Genomic DNA, 17,598 nt, shown 5'->3' on the forward strand with positions numbered 1-17,598 from the left:
TTGGTCAATCACACGGGGGCAAGAGCTCCTCGGCTTCATACCCTTTGGGCATATAGTGAACGTATGTGAAGCATGAAAAGGTAAGCTGCATTGAATCCTTTTTTTTTTTTGGCTCTCTCACCACCTCACCTCATAAAAAGTATCTTTTGCAGTATTGGTACCCCACCAAAGTCTAAGAAAGTATGAATTAAATGAAATTCTGATCATGTTAAACAGAAAGACAACTTGGAATTGTATTCAAATCCAGTTTTATTAAAATTATTTGGCAATGTTAGTGGCAGTACAAAGTCTTTGACTAGGATCCTGGACACGTTAGACATGAATTTGTGTTTTTGCTTTGGCCTGATTTAGGGGCACAGGGACTTTCCTAAAATCTTCTGGCCTCCCTTTCATTACCAAACGGCAAAGTGCCTTGAGTTTCTCTGTCTACCATATCCTGCTACTTCATGGACAGGAATTTGTCAAGTAAGAATGAAAAAATAAAATCCATAGATGCAAAAAATTCTCTGCAAATATTAAGAACATATAAAGAATACAAAAGACGCCTACATTTAGTCCTCTAAGGAACAAGGCAAGCATCTGATGTCTGTGGTTTCTGGTTTTTATTTATTGCTAATTACAATTCAGAGACCAAAGGGTTTCCAAAAGCTGTAAAAACCTTCATTGAATTGATGATAGTCATTGACATCCCTCCCCAATATGGTTCCACTGAATTCAGAGGATAAAACCAGGAGAGCACTTGCATTGGCCTTTAAAATTACGAGCCTGTTTTATCTTTAATGGGGTTTTTCTTCTGCAGTAGCTTGGGGCACTATCTGCTTGCTCAATGCTTGACAATTAGCATCTGCCTTGCAGGAGATCTAAGTATTGGCTTCATAAAGTGTATTACTGGACAGCAGCTGCTGGAGGCATCCCTGTCCAGGGTAAAACTTTTAGCAGACCTTAAGCTTAAAACCTTAGAGGATGTGGTACTCCTTAGTTGTTCTCCAGGGATCCCGAAGCTGTCTGCAAGAGACAAAGAAAGTTGTGTCAGAATCTTTACATGAGAACTTTCAGCCCGTTTCTAAGGAGTCCTTGCCTTTTTAGAGGTATATGAAAACCTGGCTTTGGCAGGGAAGCCCTGGTGTTTTGTTCCTGTGATAAGACTATCTCTTGGGTATCAGAATGCAGACAATGAGGCTGGGCAATCACCTGAGAAAATTCTGCTCTCGCTTCCCTTTGAGGCAGTACTTTAAGATTTGTTTAGGATCATTTTTCAAGATTTGTTTAGGATCAGTATCGGTTTTCAAGCATTGTCTATTTCTGGACAGTCTCTTATGAATTTGAAACTGTTTCCCAGAATGGCCAAAGTATTTCGGCAGCAGGTTGAAGACTGGCCATACCAGACCACTGTTGGCGGCCTGATTATTTTTAGGAGGAAACGTGGGGAACAAATTACCAGAGTCTCCTCTCACTGATTTGTGGTCTACAGAGTATCACTACTCCAAGAAAAAGCAACTTGGCAATCAAAACGGGTATGTGTTTGCATCATCAGAATAGGGCCTTGACTTTGGGAAAGTTAACTATGGGAGTGATTTGTGTTGTCCTAGTTCACAGGCAGGCCTGTGATCATTAAGTCACAGCAGGAGCAGTTAACATCAAATAATAGTTTTTATTCTTATTTCTCTAAGAAATGAGGAAACATTTTCTTCAGGAATGAGCATACATTTTTAAGTTCCTCCATGCGTAACTCTTTGCATAGAATTTATGTTGTTAAAGCATATATAAATGGAAAAAAATAAAGAATATATAAATGGAAAATATCCTCTCCCAAGTTAAAGAAAAAGAATTAGGATACGAGGACCCTCTCCCCCACGTTAAGGTCCATCCCACTCTTCATTTCAACCATACTTAACCACGAGACATTTGGATAGTATCTGGAACAACAAAAAAAGCTATGTGTACAGTGTCATGTCACTGACCCACAAAGCACTTAATCCTAGGAGAGAGAACTTCTACTTACAAATGGAGTCCTGATTCCAAATTTGCTGTGGAATGTCATGGTGACTTTGTTTTTATGTCCTGTTCTTTGATCAAAGGCATGGCACGTATCGAACGGTGGACTGTACAAGTGAAGGCTCACAGCAGGTTCCGTGTGGCTAATGTTCTCGACTCGATGTAAGCCAATGGAATCTACACAAGACCCCAGAAGGAGAAGCGGATGAAGGAGCTTAGACGACTGACAGGTGCCGATAAAAGTTTTGTTAACCACCTGAGAGCATAAATTAATCTGCTATAGAGAGCAGTTACTTCAAAGGGACTTTCCAGTTAAAGACCATAAGTGCTGTGCCCTCTACTCTCTTCTGAAAGAAACCCCCCTACAATTGTATTAGAACAATTTTCAAAGGGCATCAGTCCACCAAGACCAAAACACCACCACCACCAATGGAGAAAGAGCCAACATCAATAAAAGTTTAAGAGCCTGAAAGTAGATGAACCACTTGGCCAAGGACAGAAAGCTAATCCTGAGCTATCCGTGGGAAAAGCCAAAAATTAACCTGACCACTATCTTGATATCACATCTTTATCTGTGTACAACAGCTCAGGGACTGGCAACATAGGTGCTTCTAGAAACGGGGATGAAGATGGGGAGAAAAATCCAGGAACTGGTTCAAGGCCTATTCAGGAACTGGTTAAAAGCTCAAATCCCTTTTACTTCTTTCCCTCATTTCCCTTGAGTGTAAGTCTGAGATCTATACTCTAGATAAAGAGCTGAATACATGAACTCAGGACTGGCAGATACCAGGTAAAAAACAAGTGACTTTAACAGGTGATCATTTACCTACTGAATGGTAAAATCCCTGCTTTCTTCCCCACTTAGCTGCCAGAATGCTGCCAGACAGGATTCCTCCTTGTCCCCTACCAGACAGGAGATGGGAAGCACCTTCTCAGGGAATCTGATCGGCTCCAGAACAAAGCTTTTTAAGATGTCTCCATCAGTTGTTCCTCAAGGAGAAAGGTCTGCCAGATTACTCTAGAGGGAGTCTAGTTGACACACACCACCCATGTTAACTTTTTTTTTTGTCCTCAGTTTTCAAGTATTAGCATACAGCCAAGGCCACCAGACAACTGAGCAAGGCTAGTAGCAGCACCACGCCCCCTCAAAATACAGACCCCTGAATCAGACACTGCTCAGGAGAAGACTTCAAAAAAAAGCAACTTTATGATTAATATCCTCAGAGAAGAGATGAGAAAACAGGCTCCTTGTTAAAGGAGCTCTCAGAAAATAGAAAGGAATATCTGAGAAATAAAAACCTAAATGGAAAGGCTTAAAGAAAAACTGAGCAAGCTGGAAAAGACTCCGAGAACAAAGGGACAAAACAGAAAACCGGAAAGAAAAAAAAAAATCAGACGACTTGTTCAGAAGGTTTCATATCTGAGCAATGAGAGGTTCAGAAACAGAACCAAAACACCAAACCCCCACAAAACCCCAAAGAAATAACTTGAGAATATTTTCTTGAATAGAAGGATGCAGATTTCCAGAATGAAAGGACCCACAGACTACCCAACACAATGAATGAAAGTCATGAATCAAGAGAGAGGACTGTAATACTGGGGATAGGAAAAGGTACCAAAAGGTTAACTGACATTCCAAAGTTTCTAGAAAGAAAACAAAATTTCACAGAAAGAATCAAGAAACAGAATGGCACCAGGCTTTCAAAAAGAAGACTGGAAATGATAAGTCAAGGGATTACCTTCATAGCTCGGAGAGAAGACCCTAGGTCCTAATTCCACATCCAGCTAACTTGTCAACCATGTTAAGAGGATGGAATAGACATTTTTAGATACATGAGGTCTCAAAACATACTTTCCATGAACCCTTTCTCATAGAGCTAATGAAGATATCCTTCACCAAAATAAGAGCATGAGCCAAGAATGAAGCAGACAAGAGATCAGGAAAAAAAGGGGACCAGCAATGAGAGGGAGCAAAGGGAAAGCCTGCATGGTGGGAGAGGACCTCAGGAATGGCGGGTGAGCCTTGGGTGAGTGACTGACCAATTCACACTCAAGCGAAGGCCCCTGGAGGAGAGGAAGGAAGGGGCGGGGAGGGGAAGGAGGGAAGAAAGGGAAGGGAAGGAGGGAAGACCAAATACTCAAAACCATGTTGAGAAAAAATTTCTAGTTAGGAGAGAGTTTGAGGAATAGTCAAGGAAGGAATTGTGTTAATTAATGTAGTCAAGGGAGGCACCAAATTCTGATTTACGTTTCATGATCTGGCTCCGTGAGCAAGACAACGGCAAAGCCTAGAAGGCGAAGACTGTAGTTCTATCCCAGCTATAGTCAGACCACCTTCCAACCACTCACAGCTTCTGGGATCTTTAGACATTTTCCTCATTTCCCCAAATGGGACGTAATTCTCAAAGGCAGATTCTTTGGTTCTATAGCTTACTGCTCATAACAGCCTGGTTTAGGCACAATTCCGAACCCAGGTTCCACATTCTGAAGAGATGGTCGCCCTTATATAAACTGGTTGTTTCTCCAATTGCAAGCTGCACAATCCTGCAGGCATAGACCCCACATAGCCACCATCCTTTAGAGAAGCCCCTGAAACTCCTGCCTGATACCTAGTGTTAATAATCCCAGCATCCATCCATCCTACATGCTACCTTCTCTCCATCCATCCGTCCACCCATCCATCCATCCTTCCATCCAGTCACACATCCATCCATCTTTGCCTCCTTTCCTTTATGCCTATGGTGTACCATCTCTCACAAAAACCTTGGACCTTTCTTGGAGATACTTATGGATGCTGGTTTGGTCCAGGCATGTCTACCATTTGCCTTTACATTATTTAATTTGATCTCCTTGCCCCAATTTCCCTTTTCCTCCACCCTATGTTGCACACCACTATGGAATCCATCAAGATACTCCCAATAAAATTCTATGGACTTAAGCCAGCTCTTACTTTCAGCTGGTTTGGGAGGCCCAGGCCTTGATCTCACTCTACTCTCCTACCACTCCTATCCAAGCCCATTCTCCCTTCTTCTGTCTAGTGAGACCCATCCAGAACGTTTCATTCTTTGCAAAGATTGTGCCTTCCCTTCCTGCATGCTTTTCCCTTTATTGAAACATCATTCCCAGCATCAGTACCTATCTGTACTCCTCCTGCATCTGAAAAAATCAAAGGCTGATCTTTGAGGCTTTTGATCTTATGGGCTACAAAAATATTTAGTTTATTCCCCCCCCTGCCCCCATATTTTACCCACTGGCAAAATTTCCCATAGAAATCAGAATTTCCGGGACGCCTGGGTGGCTCAGTTGGTTAAGCAGCTGCCTTCGGCACAGGTCATGATCCCAGCGTCCTGGGATCGAGTCCCACATCGGGCTCCTTGCTCAGCAGGGAGCCTGCTTCTCCCTCTGCCTCTGCCTGCCATTCTGTCTGCCTGTGCTCGCTCTCTCCCCCTCTCTCTCTCTCTGATAAATAAATAAAATCTTAAAAAAAAAAAAAAAAGAAATCAGAATTTCCCACTTTGGTGGAAAGAATTTGAACTATGTGGCTGGAACGGAGTGGCCGTCACTAACCCCCTTGGACAGTGTGGCCTGCATACACCAGTACCCCACAGCCTTACTCCTGGCCTGTATTGCACCTGCTTGGCTCCTGGAGGTTTTGCACTGAAGACCCCTGAATAAAGCTTACCTCCTCTTTAAGACCAAATCTAGTTTCATTAAGACTCTAGAACTCTAGCTGAAATCCTTTCTGGCCTTATTGGGCAACAAAGTTTTTCTAGGAAATTTGGTGTGCCTTATATATACAGCAACCCTCAAATAAAATTTAGCTTCCTGCCACATAAGAAATGAACACCTCTCTGCTTTGTGAATGGGGGAGGAACTTCACATACTATCTGACCTTTGTAATTGGCTTACATTCTTTTCTTTTCTTAAGATTTATTCGTTTGGCAGAGAAAAGAGAGAGTGTGCATGCACAAGCAGAGGAAGCAGGGAGGGAGATGGAAAGGCAGGCTCCCCACTGAGCAGAAATCCTGATGTAAGGCTCAATCTCCGGACCCTGAGATCATGACCTGAGCTGAAGGCAGACACAAAACTGACTGAGCCATGCAGGGGCCCCAGTGGCTTACATTCTTAAACCAATGAATAAACTGAGGCCAAGTATCACAACTAATATGGGACTTTAAGATACAAGAGGAAAGTTGCATAGCCAGGAAAAAAGTCTCTATGGTATTTTATTTTACATCAGTAGGATGGCATTCCAATTAAGAGTATGAACTTGGGAATCAAATGGCTTGAGTTCAAATGCTGCCCGGCACATAAAAGCTGACAGATCTCAGACGAGTTATTTATTGTTCCTATATGTTGACAATCTCATCCATAAATGGGAATCGAAAATAATCTCCCGTCATTTTTTGCAGGCTTTGTGGAAAGTTACTATCCCCTTTAGAAATACAGATGTTAATCACAGACTCTTCTGAAAAGCATATGGCTCTCCCAGATGGCATTTAGGAGGAAGAACGAATTCTTGGTAGGAGATCTATAAATCATTACTAAATAATGCGCTTTGTAAAGATTCCCTTGAGAACATGTTTTTAGGGTATGCTGTATGCATATTACAAAAACAGGGACCAAAAAAACCAACAAAACAAAACAAAACAAAAAAAACACAAGAACAGGGACAAGCCAGCATTCCTAATCATTTCTGGAACATTTTCTAACACAGAGACTAGTATTTCCAACCTGGCTTCACTCCCTAAGAATCACCTTTTTGGGTTCCTGGCTGGCTTAGTTGGTAGAGCATGAGACTCTTGACCTCGGGGTTGTGGGGTTCAAGCCCCATAAAATCTTTAAAAAAAAAAAAAAGAAGAAGAAGAAGAAGAATCTACTTTTGTACATTCATATTCAATGCTAACTGTCCTCAGACTTGGCAGGAAATAACTTGTCAGTGGGTGCCAATCTATAGGCTCCGGCTTGTACTTTTGAGTAAGTGATCCTAATTCAGATGCAAAGCTTTAAAAAACAAACAAACCAACAAAACTACTGCTGGGGCACCTGGGTGGCTCAGTGTGTTAAAGCCTCTGCCTTCAGCTCAGGTCATGATCATGATCCCAGGGTTCTGGGATCGAGCCCCCATTGGGCTTTCTGCTCAGTGGGGAGCCTGCTTCCCACCCCCTTCTCTGTCTCTCTGCCTGTTTGTGATCTCTGTCAAATAAATAAATAAAATCTTAAAAAAAAAAAACCTACTGCTTTTAGATCATTTTCTAAGTATCTGGAACCATGACTCCATGAACCCAATTCTGCAGTGTTTCAGAAGGGAGTTGAAGGCTTTTCCCCCTTCCTCTTTGAAAAAGGTAATCGGTTGTTACCATTGATGTAGGCACACTGGTTTTCTCTCAAGATTCTTTCAGACTTCTTGATCATCTCGTTGGATTTTTTGTCAGGCCAGGCAAATAAGGTCTCCTTCAGGTTTCCCTGCAGCATCTTCAGAAAGCAGTGGGAGTCAGTGTGATCATGGATACTGCTACACATAGACAAGAAAACAATGGAACTCAGTGGACAGTCCAGCACCTCGGGCCACCTAACACTCTGCCCAGAGCTTACCGCTGCAGCATACTGTCAAGAGCACAGGTCACAAACCATTTCAGCTGGCTTTGCAAATATCATCAATTTGTAATTAACAGCATTCAGGGCAACATATCAGGTCTTCCATATCAGTGCATAAATGCAGGGCAATTTGGATGTATAACCGAAGTACAGAACACTCTGTTTTTAAAAAGCGGGTTTGTAATACTACTTTGATAACAGAAACACAAAACCAGCCACCTTTTCTCTTCTGCAAGGCACAGCTTTCAAGAACTCAATTAAGCTGAGCCACAACTCAATTATGAAACTTCTAAGAAATTGGAGAAAGGATAAAGATAATGATCTCTCATAATTGCATCAGACTGGGGCAACTGGGTGGCTCAGTGGGTTAAAGCCTCTGCCTTCAGCTCAGGTCATGATCTCAGGGTCCTGGGATCGAGTCCCACATCGGGCTCTCTGCTCAGCAGGGAGCCTGCTTCCCTCTCTCTCTCTGCCTACCTTTCCATCTATTTGTGATTTCTCTCTGTCAAATAAATACATAAAGTCTTAAAAAAAAAAAAAAGCTTCTGCCTTCAGCTCAGGTCATGATCCCAGGGTCCTGGGATCGAGCCCCGGGCTCTCTGCTCAGCAGGGAGCCTGCTTCCCTTCCTCTCTCTCTGCCTGCCTCTCTGCCCACTTGTGATCTCTGTCTGTCAAATAAATAAATAAAATCTTAAAAAAAAATTGCATCAGACTGGTAAGATCACTTAACATAGAGTGTTTTTTTGCACCCCCCCCACTCCACCCCAGGACTTTTCTGTTATCTTCTCCCTTTGGGGGACAAAAGGCATGTGTATGGGTATTAACACCCAGAGATTTCACTGTAATCATCCAATATTTTGTAGATTCAGAGCCACCTGTGATTAGTTCCCAACAATAGAGGGAGAAAGAAAGTATCCTGCATCTGCAGAAAGCATTTATTCATGGAAACTTAAGAGTAATAAAAGGATGAACCTGTATGTTATTAGCCGTTATCTTCTATGTTGAATGCGTAAAACCATAAGAACTCATCTCCTAAATCCATAAAGGCTAGTCCTTTTTTTTTTTTTTTAAGATTTTATTTATTTATTTGAGAGAGTGGGAGAAAGCACGAGAGGGGAGAAGGTCAGAGGGAGAAGCAGACTCCCCATGGAGCTAGAAGCCCAGTGCGGGACTATGGAGAGTCCGGGATCATAACCTGAGCAGAAGCAAGTCGCTTAACCAACTGAGCCACCCAGGCGCCCAAGCCTAGTCCTACTCTTGAAATAATCTGCTTTCAAAAAATATGGAGAGAATGAATGCAAACAAGGCCATTCCCTATGAGAAAAGTCCTCTATAGACCTAACTCCCCCTAAATCTCATCAATGCAGGTCTCCTCTCTTCCATCAAAAACGGGTCTGCAAGTATTGTTTTTACCATTCTCAAAGGCCCAAGAAGGATCTGTTTACGGCGTTAACAATACTCACAAGTGTATACACTAAGGACAAATTAAGAAACCAAGTTTCAAAGAATTGGTGTTAGTTTAAGCTGCCTAGCCCTCTACATAAAAAAGCTAAAAAGAATGAAAAAGGTTAAAGACAGTAAACAATTAACTTGAAGTAACAAGAGATTCTCTGAATTTGTGAATTGCTTTTCTAGGTCCAAATGTGGACACTGGGTCTTTGGTCCTGAAATTGTTTACGGACTTCAAAGCACCACCAAGGTCAAGTTTTAGCAAAATTCCATATACATTTAACTCCACAGAAGACACAGAGAGAGATATTAAGTTAAACTGGTTACTTACCTCCTTTGATTTACTACTCATTTGGAGGGCTGGTTTTGATATATGTGGTTTATGCCTAAACCCCTTCTGTTAATTCCCAGGAGAATTTTTGTTGGGACATTTTGAACAAACAACTGTAAGGTGAGATTTCTTAATGCTCCCAAACTTGTGGCCATTCTGGCGCTGTCCTTTTCTTGGGCTGGAACAGATCTACTAAGGATTTGCAAATGACTAGCTGTATTACCTGCCATGTCCTTCACCCCAGCATAGAATCATTAGATTGAATTTTCCATTTCCTTCATCCACAAGATTTCGAGTATACCTGAAAGGAAGGTATTCAGAAGTTTGAATCTGGTCGATGAAATGTGCATTGGGAAAAAGAAGTACGTCACAAAGTATGGCTCACTGACAGGTTAACATTTCTACCTCTACACGACTTATAAATGTGGTTCTACATTAGAAAAATACAGGACAAATGAAAACAAGTCATTTTTCCACAGTTCACTTTGGACATTTTTGTAGTTTGTATTACCATGTTTGTAACTGCTCTGTTTTAATTCATTGCACCAAAAAGATAAAAGGAAAAAAAAAATAAAGCAAATTCCTTAATTTTCCTCCTGACAGCCTCAAACCAATAAAAACAGTAAGTTTCTTAAAGAAGTATTTACAAGGTGCATTTACTAGGCAAGAATGTTGCTATTATCTTTTTTTTCCCCCTCCCTGTAGCTAAACCATAACGTTAGAAACAAGGTTTCATTAAATAGCTGTTTCTGGCATTCTCCTTACCACATTCAAAAGGACTCATAATGAAAATTCCTCCACAAATAGGGTGGGGACTGACTTAAGTACACAACAAATGAAATTCCATAAGGAAGTAAGTAACACTCTAAAGCCTTTTCCAGGAGAAATCAGTAACTGGCCACAAAAAAAATCCCAGATATAAACTACCACAAGCACACCATCAGAAAAACAAAACAAACAAACCACTTCTAAAGTTTCTCTTGGTTAAAGAGGTATACCATCCACACCACCTAATTAGCCAAGTCTGATAATTATGACATTTACTTAGATTTTTTTAAGACAAGGAATCTTTATCCCATAGTTGGGGGAGTGTTTGATCACAGGATCATCTGTTCATATACGTTCTGAATGCCCATTCCTCCCCTTTCCTCCCCAAGCAGGAGGCCAGGTGCTGGCTGGGCAGGGTCAGCAAGGGAGAGTGGATTAGTAAAATGCTTTTTAGATGTCAGTCATCCTTATTGGGTAGCCCCTGATGACCTAGCAAGGGGCTGTGCACACAGCCTTTAATTCCCAATAAACTCCGCTCTGGTGTCAGGATACTCATTCTCCCTCTACCAGTCTTGGGGTCACCTCCACCATTGCCTCTCTGGGGCTATTTCCAGAGAATTTGCCATCTGCCTCACACTAGAACATATTCCATTTTGGTTTTTCCTTCTTCCAAGACTTTATATTTATTTATTTACTTGTTAGAGAGAAAGAGAGAGAGAGCGCGCGCCCCCGAGCTCCTTCGCACAAGCAGACAGAGTGGCAGGCAGAGGCAGAGACAGAAGCAGGCTCCCCACTGAGCAAGGAACCCGATGTAGGACTTGATCCCAGGACCCCGGGATCACAACTCGAGCCAAAGACAGCGGCTTAACCAACTGAGCCACCCAGGTGTCCCCCGTCTTGCTTTTTCTGCACTGGTTTTCCCAAGGTCAGAGATCAGAATCCTTCGCAGTGCTGGGACATCTATTCTGTGTGGGAAAAAAAAAATTCTACCAAAGTGATTTGCGTTCTCCTACATCTCTCCCTCCATGCTGCCCCACGTGCCCACCCAGGACTCCATCATCTTCCTTAGTTGCACCTCTGGATACCTGTGCAACAGATCAACACGAATGTCTGCATTTCAGCTGATCCTGAGCCTGTTAGTCAAGAGGAATTCAAAGCCCCTGGAAATGCCCTTGTTCTAAAGATTAAGAGCCCAAGCCTACTGCCGTTGGTTAATTTCACTTGGTCAGTATCTAGACTTAGAGCAAACTACCATGACACCAGGGATCTGCGGAAAGTTTAGTGGTCCTTTAGAGTGAGGGCTCGGAATAATGATGCAAATTTGAATCTCGGAGCTACCTGATCTAAGTCTGACCCAGTGCAGGTGCTCCAACCTTTTTATTGCCTACCTTCCTCATCTGTAAAACAGGGATTTTACCTATCTCACAGAGCTATCATGAGATAAATGAGTTAATACACCAGGAAAGTGATGGGAAGGGGACCTGTGCCAGAGTAAGACCTCATTTAGAGTTCACAGCAAAATTAGAAAGTGGACTCTTGCAGCCTTATTGGCAGCCACAGAAAGATAGGAACCAAAGGAATTTCCTGGAGCCACTTCCAAGTGCAAAATGGGATCTTAAGCAAGCTTCGCTTTATTTCAAATCCTAAAATGCAGAAAAAACAGCCGCTGCCTACAAACATACTACCTATGTTTAGGTAAGGTAACTAAAAGGAACTGCTCCCAAGGAAAACAATTTCGGTTGATTCTTATCTTTCAGATATTTTCCTCTGCCCAGCCTCAGCCCAACCACAAAGGCTGAATCGCTAGCAGCCCTTGGGAAAGAAACCCTCACCATTCAGGGCGGGGGGTGGGGAGGTGGGGATGGGATCAGGTTTTATTTCTGGCTCTGGAGGATTGGTAGAGATTCATTTTTATTTATATCACCAAGCCAGAGCTGCAAAGGACCATCTCACTCTAGCACAAGTGGGAAGCAGGGGTCTTTACAATTTACACTCCAGAGCCTCAGAACTAAGAACAGGAGAGGGCGTATTGCTTGGGGGCTCAAAGGGAAGCAGTCCTTGCATTCATAACCCTGATAGTGGGTTGAAAATAACCCCGCAGTCCGGCAAGTTAAATGGGTTTGGGAGGTGCAGCAGGAGCTGAAAAACAGCAGCACACAACCCCACGACCCTCTTTTATAGTGGCAAGAACGCCTGCTGGCAGGTGCCCGGCTCCGGGCGGCCAACTGATGGAGAACTGGCTCGGGGGAATGTGTCCTCCACCCTCACCCCCTTTCTCGGGACGGCTGATGGAATTCTCTCCGGGGAGTACGCTCCATCTGTCCCCCAGGGGCGGCGGGCAGCGTACAGCCTGAGCGCTGGGGGCCACCGGGGTTTCCCTGCACCGCTGCGCCTAGGGCAGACGCCCCAGCGGGAAGGAAGAGCACAGCTCTCGAGTAGAGGTTCGGAAGCGTCCAGGTGGACCGGCGAGAAGAGAACAAAACAGTCTGCAGCCGTGCGGTGGCCTCCGCATCCGGGCAGCCCCGCGGCTGGAGGGCGAGAAGGCGCAGCACTGGGGTGCTGGCGAGGCGCGTTGGCGGCGGGCGCAGGGCAGCCCCCTCCTCCCCCACTGCCCGCTCCTGCTCCGACTCGCAGCCCGCGCCGCCGGGCTTCGGAGACCCGCGCCCCAGCTCCCGCGGTCAAGGTTAGGGCGCGCGCACCTGTACTGGTCGAACTTGGCGTACGCTGCCCACTCGGCGGGGTCGCTCTCGTAGGCTTCCATGACCGCCTGCACCTCCTCCACGTTGACCTCCTCGCCGGCGAAGAGCTGGTGCAGGAGGCGGATCAGATCCTCCAGGCTCCGCGGCTTGAGCACCTCGGTCTGCTCCATCCCTCGCGGAGCGGGCGGCGCGCGCGGCTCTCAGCGGGCTGCGTGCGGTGCGGGAGCTGAGCGCAGGGGAGCTGGGGGCGAAGGAGCTTAGCCGCGGGCTGGACAGCTGCACGCACACACACACAACCCCCAAACGCGAGCGTCCGAGACTAAGGAGCTCCCCGACCCCGCAGCAGGGAAGAGGATCCGGGATCGCGAAGAAACGCGCCGCAGACCCGAACCAGGACCGAGTCTGCTGGGTTCGGCGGTCCGGGCCCTTTTTAAGCTCTCGGAGTCGGCGGGACTGTACCAACGGCCCTCGGAGGGTGGGGAGAGGCGGGGAGCGACCCGGGGACTGTGGCGGGGGCGGCGGGAGCGTGCGGACAAGGTCCACGCGCGCCGCCCCGAACCCCCCGCCCGCGGCACCGCGGCGCTCCCGGGGGCCCCTGACTCCGCGTCCCCGCCTGCTCGGTGGGCTGCGCGCCGTCCTCCGCCCGCTTCGGCGCGGCGCGTTGTGTCCGCCCATCCCGGCCCCTCCGCCCGCGCCCCCCGCCCCCCGCCGCCGGGCTGCGCGACGCGAGGGCGTAGACCGAAGGGGGTCGGGGGAAGGCTGGGGGGCTGGGGGAACGCTGACGAGCTGGGAAGGGGACCCACCCTTCCAAACAGGGCTGAGGAATTGTGAATTGCTTGCGAAGGTTGACGACAGAGTCCACTCCCTGGCTGAAGAGCTCCTGTGTTGTCGACTTAAAAGTCTCCATAACATGCTCCAGGCTGGGTGGAAAAGCAAAACAAAAAGAACTGGAAGTCTTTCTTGGGGGGGGGGGGGGGGGAGACTCCAAACCTAAATGTATTGTACTGAAAATGCTTGTTCACAAAGGACACTTGGGTCTTGAGCAAGTCTAGGGAGACGACGGAAGGCCAGGGACCCCTCTTTGATTTTAAAATCAAACAATTCCTTTAAAATCTCTTCGGTGCAAAGACCGGATGGATCACTGATGGCGCCTAAAGCAGTTAATTTAAAGGGTTCTAACTGGACTACTAAGATCAAATCGAAGCGTGCACTTGAACGAGCCTACTGTTTCGGGAAACGTGTTTCTGTGCTGTGCAGGGCGCTCAGCACGCATTCCGAACGACACGACTTGAGTGTGAATGAAAATAAGTGTGAGGGGGACAGATTCATTCCTTATTATAAACGGACCCAGGGAATAATTCGGATTTAAGGCCTAAATTTCTGCAAGACTGGTCTTTCCCTGCCCCCACCCCACCCCCATTTTGCTTCACTGTACGTGTGTTTCTATACATAAATTTACTTGTGGCATGTAGTAAGTGCCCTAAAGTTATATTTTAAATATCAGTGTTTAAACTGATTACACTGTAAATATTAATATTGTTAGGGGGTAAAAATGACGGACGGTTGGATCGCCATTGTTCAGAAAGAAGTGGAAAGCACCTCAGAAGCCTATTTCTTTGTGATACAGGTTGCTGAGAGGTGGTTAATTGATCTGGGGCAGACTACTTTGTACATGCTTTTTATTGTTTACTCTAATTTTTTTTGGTGGGGTTTCTGTTGTCTCTTAATTACTTCGTTTTAGCTATCCTAATCTGCTTTCTTTCACTGGCTCTTCTTCTTGACCCTCAAAGAATTCAAGAATCTTATCTAATAATAGCCGTATTCACGCATTCATATTCATTGCCTCTCTTCTCTACATCTTCCCACAAACACAATTTCATTGGTTGTTTCTATGTGGATGTCACCCAGTTCTCCCTAATTTTATATACCGAGACCAGTTCTATTTAACATCGTTTGGCACCTGAAACGCAACATATTTGAAACTCCTTTCAAGCCAGCCATGCTTTTTAACTCCTGGAGATTCTATTTCTTCTGCAGTGAGGCTACCTAGGCTCAAAAACCACATCCATCATGGTCAGCCCCTTTCCTTGCTTCATTCTCAAACCCTTCTACCAAATGTCACATTTTATACCTCCGTATCTTTTATGATTTCCTGCCTTTCTATTCCTATTGTTACTACACATGCTTCAGCCTCTATGTTGGCTAGATTGTTGCAGATCTCCTAAACAGCATTCCTTGGTTCCAGCAAACTCCTCTCCTCTCCCTCTGCCGTTGGGATAAATTCTGTATTCACAGCCACTTAGATTCTTATCCTAAGGCAACAGCTCATGATGTCATTTCCCAGCCCCATATTTTCAGTAACTCTTATTTCTAATACACAAGTTTGTCAGTGTGGCATTCAAAGTTCTCCACCTTTTGCCATTATTTACTTTTTTTTTTTTTTAACAAGTAGATCTTTCAGCAAAATGGAAGTCGCAACTATCTTGTGTTTACTCAATCCATTCTTTTGATTAAGCTTCTTCTCCTGACTAGATTCTAGAAGGTCTTAGCTCAAATGCTTTTTTCTCTAGTGAACTATATTTCCCCCTGAACTGGGGTGATAACCAGTATCCTTCTTAGGGCACTAACTACATCAGAGCATGTAATAGTTGCTTATGGGAGTCATAATGTGAAACACAGAACCTTTAGGACAGTGTCTGCTTACATTCTATTTTTGTATCCCCTTCAGTGCCAAGCACACAGTGCCCTGTGTATGCTTGAAGGGCAAAGTTAGGAAAAACAGAAGTAATTGTCTAGAGTAATTCGATTGCTTGGTGTTCTTTAGGGATCCTGGGGTAGTGAATTCAAATCCAGCAGACTTCTCTCAATTTTTTTTGGTTTCTGTGCAAAGGACACCTGAATTCTTCCCGGAACAGTTACACTGCTGAAAAGGAGGAGGAGGCGCGGGAGGAAGAGGAAGAAATTAGAATAAGAGGAAAATAACTGGCATCATAGGCTCTATTAACAAAAAGGAGAATACCTAGACCCAAGGAAGTAGTATTTCCACTGTACTCAGCATTGCCCAGGGCAATGATTATCACATTTTCAGACACTGACGTAGGGTAGATATCCACAGAAGGGAATAAGAGTTACTAAAGGTCTGGAAATAATGGTCTCTCCATCCATTCAACATTTTATTTTTTTTTAAAGATTTTATTTATTTATTTGACAGAGAGAGAGAGATCACAAGTAGGCAGAGAGGTAGGCAGAGAGAGAGAGGGAAGCAGGCTCCCCGATGAGCAGAGCCCGATATGGGGCTCAATCCCAGGGCCCCGAGATCACCACCTGAGCCGAAGGCAGAGGTTTAACCCACTGAGCCACCCAGGTGCCCCATTCAACACATTTTAAAGAAGCACGTGCTATATGCTAGGCACTCTTCACAAAATGAAGGCTCTGCCCTTATAGGGCTTATGCTCTGGAGTGGGGTAGAGGAAGATAGACACACCAGCGAATATGACAGTATGTGCGGAGAAATGGGCACATAATGTACACAAATGTGTAATAGAGACAAAAACAGCAGGAGAAGCGGGATAGAGAGGGTGGTGAGATCTGTCATTTTACAGGTGTTCAGGGGAACACTTCCCTGATGAAGTGGTATTTCAGCAGGGACTGAAGGGAAGTTAGTGAGATTTGTAGCCGTCTGGGGGAAGTTTACAGGTAAACAGTTAAAAGCAAAAGCCCAGGGAGGAAATATTAAGTGTTTGATGAACACAGATAGGGGCAGCAGTGAGTGGAAGTAGGGATTACAAATCAAATAGGCCCTCACAGAACAATGTAAATCACTGAGGGAGTTTGGACCGAGAGCAAGCAGATCAAGGGAAGCCAATTATTTGGCTATTAACAACCATCTGAGTGAGAGATAACAGTGGCTTTGGCCAGAGTACTGGCAGAAGAGAGGACAAATGGCTGCTTTTGTAACAGGTTTTGAAGGTAAAGCTGTTAGGATTTGCAGATTTGGAAGTGGGTTGTTAGAGAGGGATCAAGAATGAGCCACAGCGGGGTGCCTGGGGAAGGGGGGAGCTCAGTAGGTTAAGTGTCTGCCTTTGGCTCAGGTCTTGATCCTGGAGTTCCAGGATGGAGCCCTGAGCTGAGCCACTGTGTTGGGCTCACTGCTCATCAGGAAGTCTGCTTCTCCCTCTCCCTTGCCACCCCCCCGTTCTCCCTCTTGCTCACTCTCTTCTCTCTCAAATAAATAAAATCCTTAAAAAAAAAAAAAAGAGTCACAATGACTGTAACAGATTTGTCACTGACTAAGAAGATTTAGGGTGACTGGGGTGGGAATGAGGAAAAAGATAAGCTTTAAAGGTCTATGTAGTAGAACTAAACTGCAAAAAGTTGGAAGAGGCAGGAGGAAGAGAAGACAGCTTTGTAAGGAACAGAGCCGTCTCAAAACGGTAGGGCCTTCTTTATGGTGACTGCTCTGAGCAGTCAACATACACTGGCCATGTATCCGCTGTGAGGACACAGACAGAATTGCAGATTTGTAAGGACTCTTGTAACCTACTCAAACATACATGGTTTATTTTTCATTAACATTGTGTAAGAAAACAGGTACATCTAGTATCTGGTACCAAACCTTTTTCCTTTCTATTATTTCTAAAAACTCAAGTTAAAAACACCCAAGATTTCAGAGGTGGCTCAGTGGGCTATTCCTCTGCCTTCAGCTCAGGTCATGATCTCAGAGTCCTGGGATAGAGCCCCGCACTGGGCTCTCTGCTC

The 17,598-nt window shown here is 44.9% G+C and overlaps 1 protein-coding gene across 2 annotated transcripts; it reads right to left on the reverse strand.

Annotated features, from left to right (window-relative positions):
* Positions 1–231: 231 nt before the first annotated feature.
* On the reverse strand, positions 232–13,256 carry CDO1 (cysteine dioxygenase type 1). Of its 2 annotated transcripts, XM_032335396.1 has the most exons (5): positions 12,841–13,254; positions 9,597–9,674; positions 7,356–7,510; positions 2,003–2,172; positions 232–1,005 (listed from the first exon to the last, which is right to left on the reverse strand). In XM_032335396.1, exons 1-5 carry the CDS (start codon positions 13,008–13,010, stop codon positions 976–978), a joined length of 603 nt encoding a protein of 200 aa, XP_032191287.1. In that variant the 5' UTR covers positions 13,011–13,254; the 3' UTR covers positions 232–975. The 2 variants fall into 2 exon arrangements, with proteins under 2 accessions (XP_032191287.1, XP_032191288.1); XM_032335397.1 differs by lacking the exon at positions 9,597–9,674 and having other exon boundaries at positions 12,841–13,256.
* Positions 13,257–17,598: the final 4,342 nt, after the last annotated feature.

Source organism: Mustela erminea, chromosome 3 (genome assembly GCF_009829155.1).
Source record: "Mustela erminea isolate mMusErm1 chromosome 3, mMusErm1.Pri, whole genome shotgun sequence".
NCBI lineage: Eukaryota > Metazoa > Chordata > Mammalia > Carnivora > Mustelidae > Mustela > Mustela erminea.

Excerpts from the sequence above, each read along its gene's own strand:
- CDO1 (XM_032335396.1), bottom strand. The coding sequence starts at position 13,010 with ATGGAGCAGACCGAGGTGCTCAAGCCGCGGAGCCTGGAGGATCTGATC. Across the intron at positions 7,511-9,596 it reads TGGGGTGAAGGACATGGCAG|CAGTATCCATGATCACACTG; the intron begins GTAATACAGCTA and ends GTCTATGTGTAG. Across the intron at positions 2,173-7,355 it reads CCAGTGTGCCTACATCAATG|ATTCCATTGGCTTACATCGA; the intron begins GTAACAACCGAT and ends GGTCTTGTGTAG.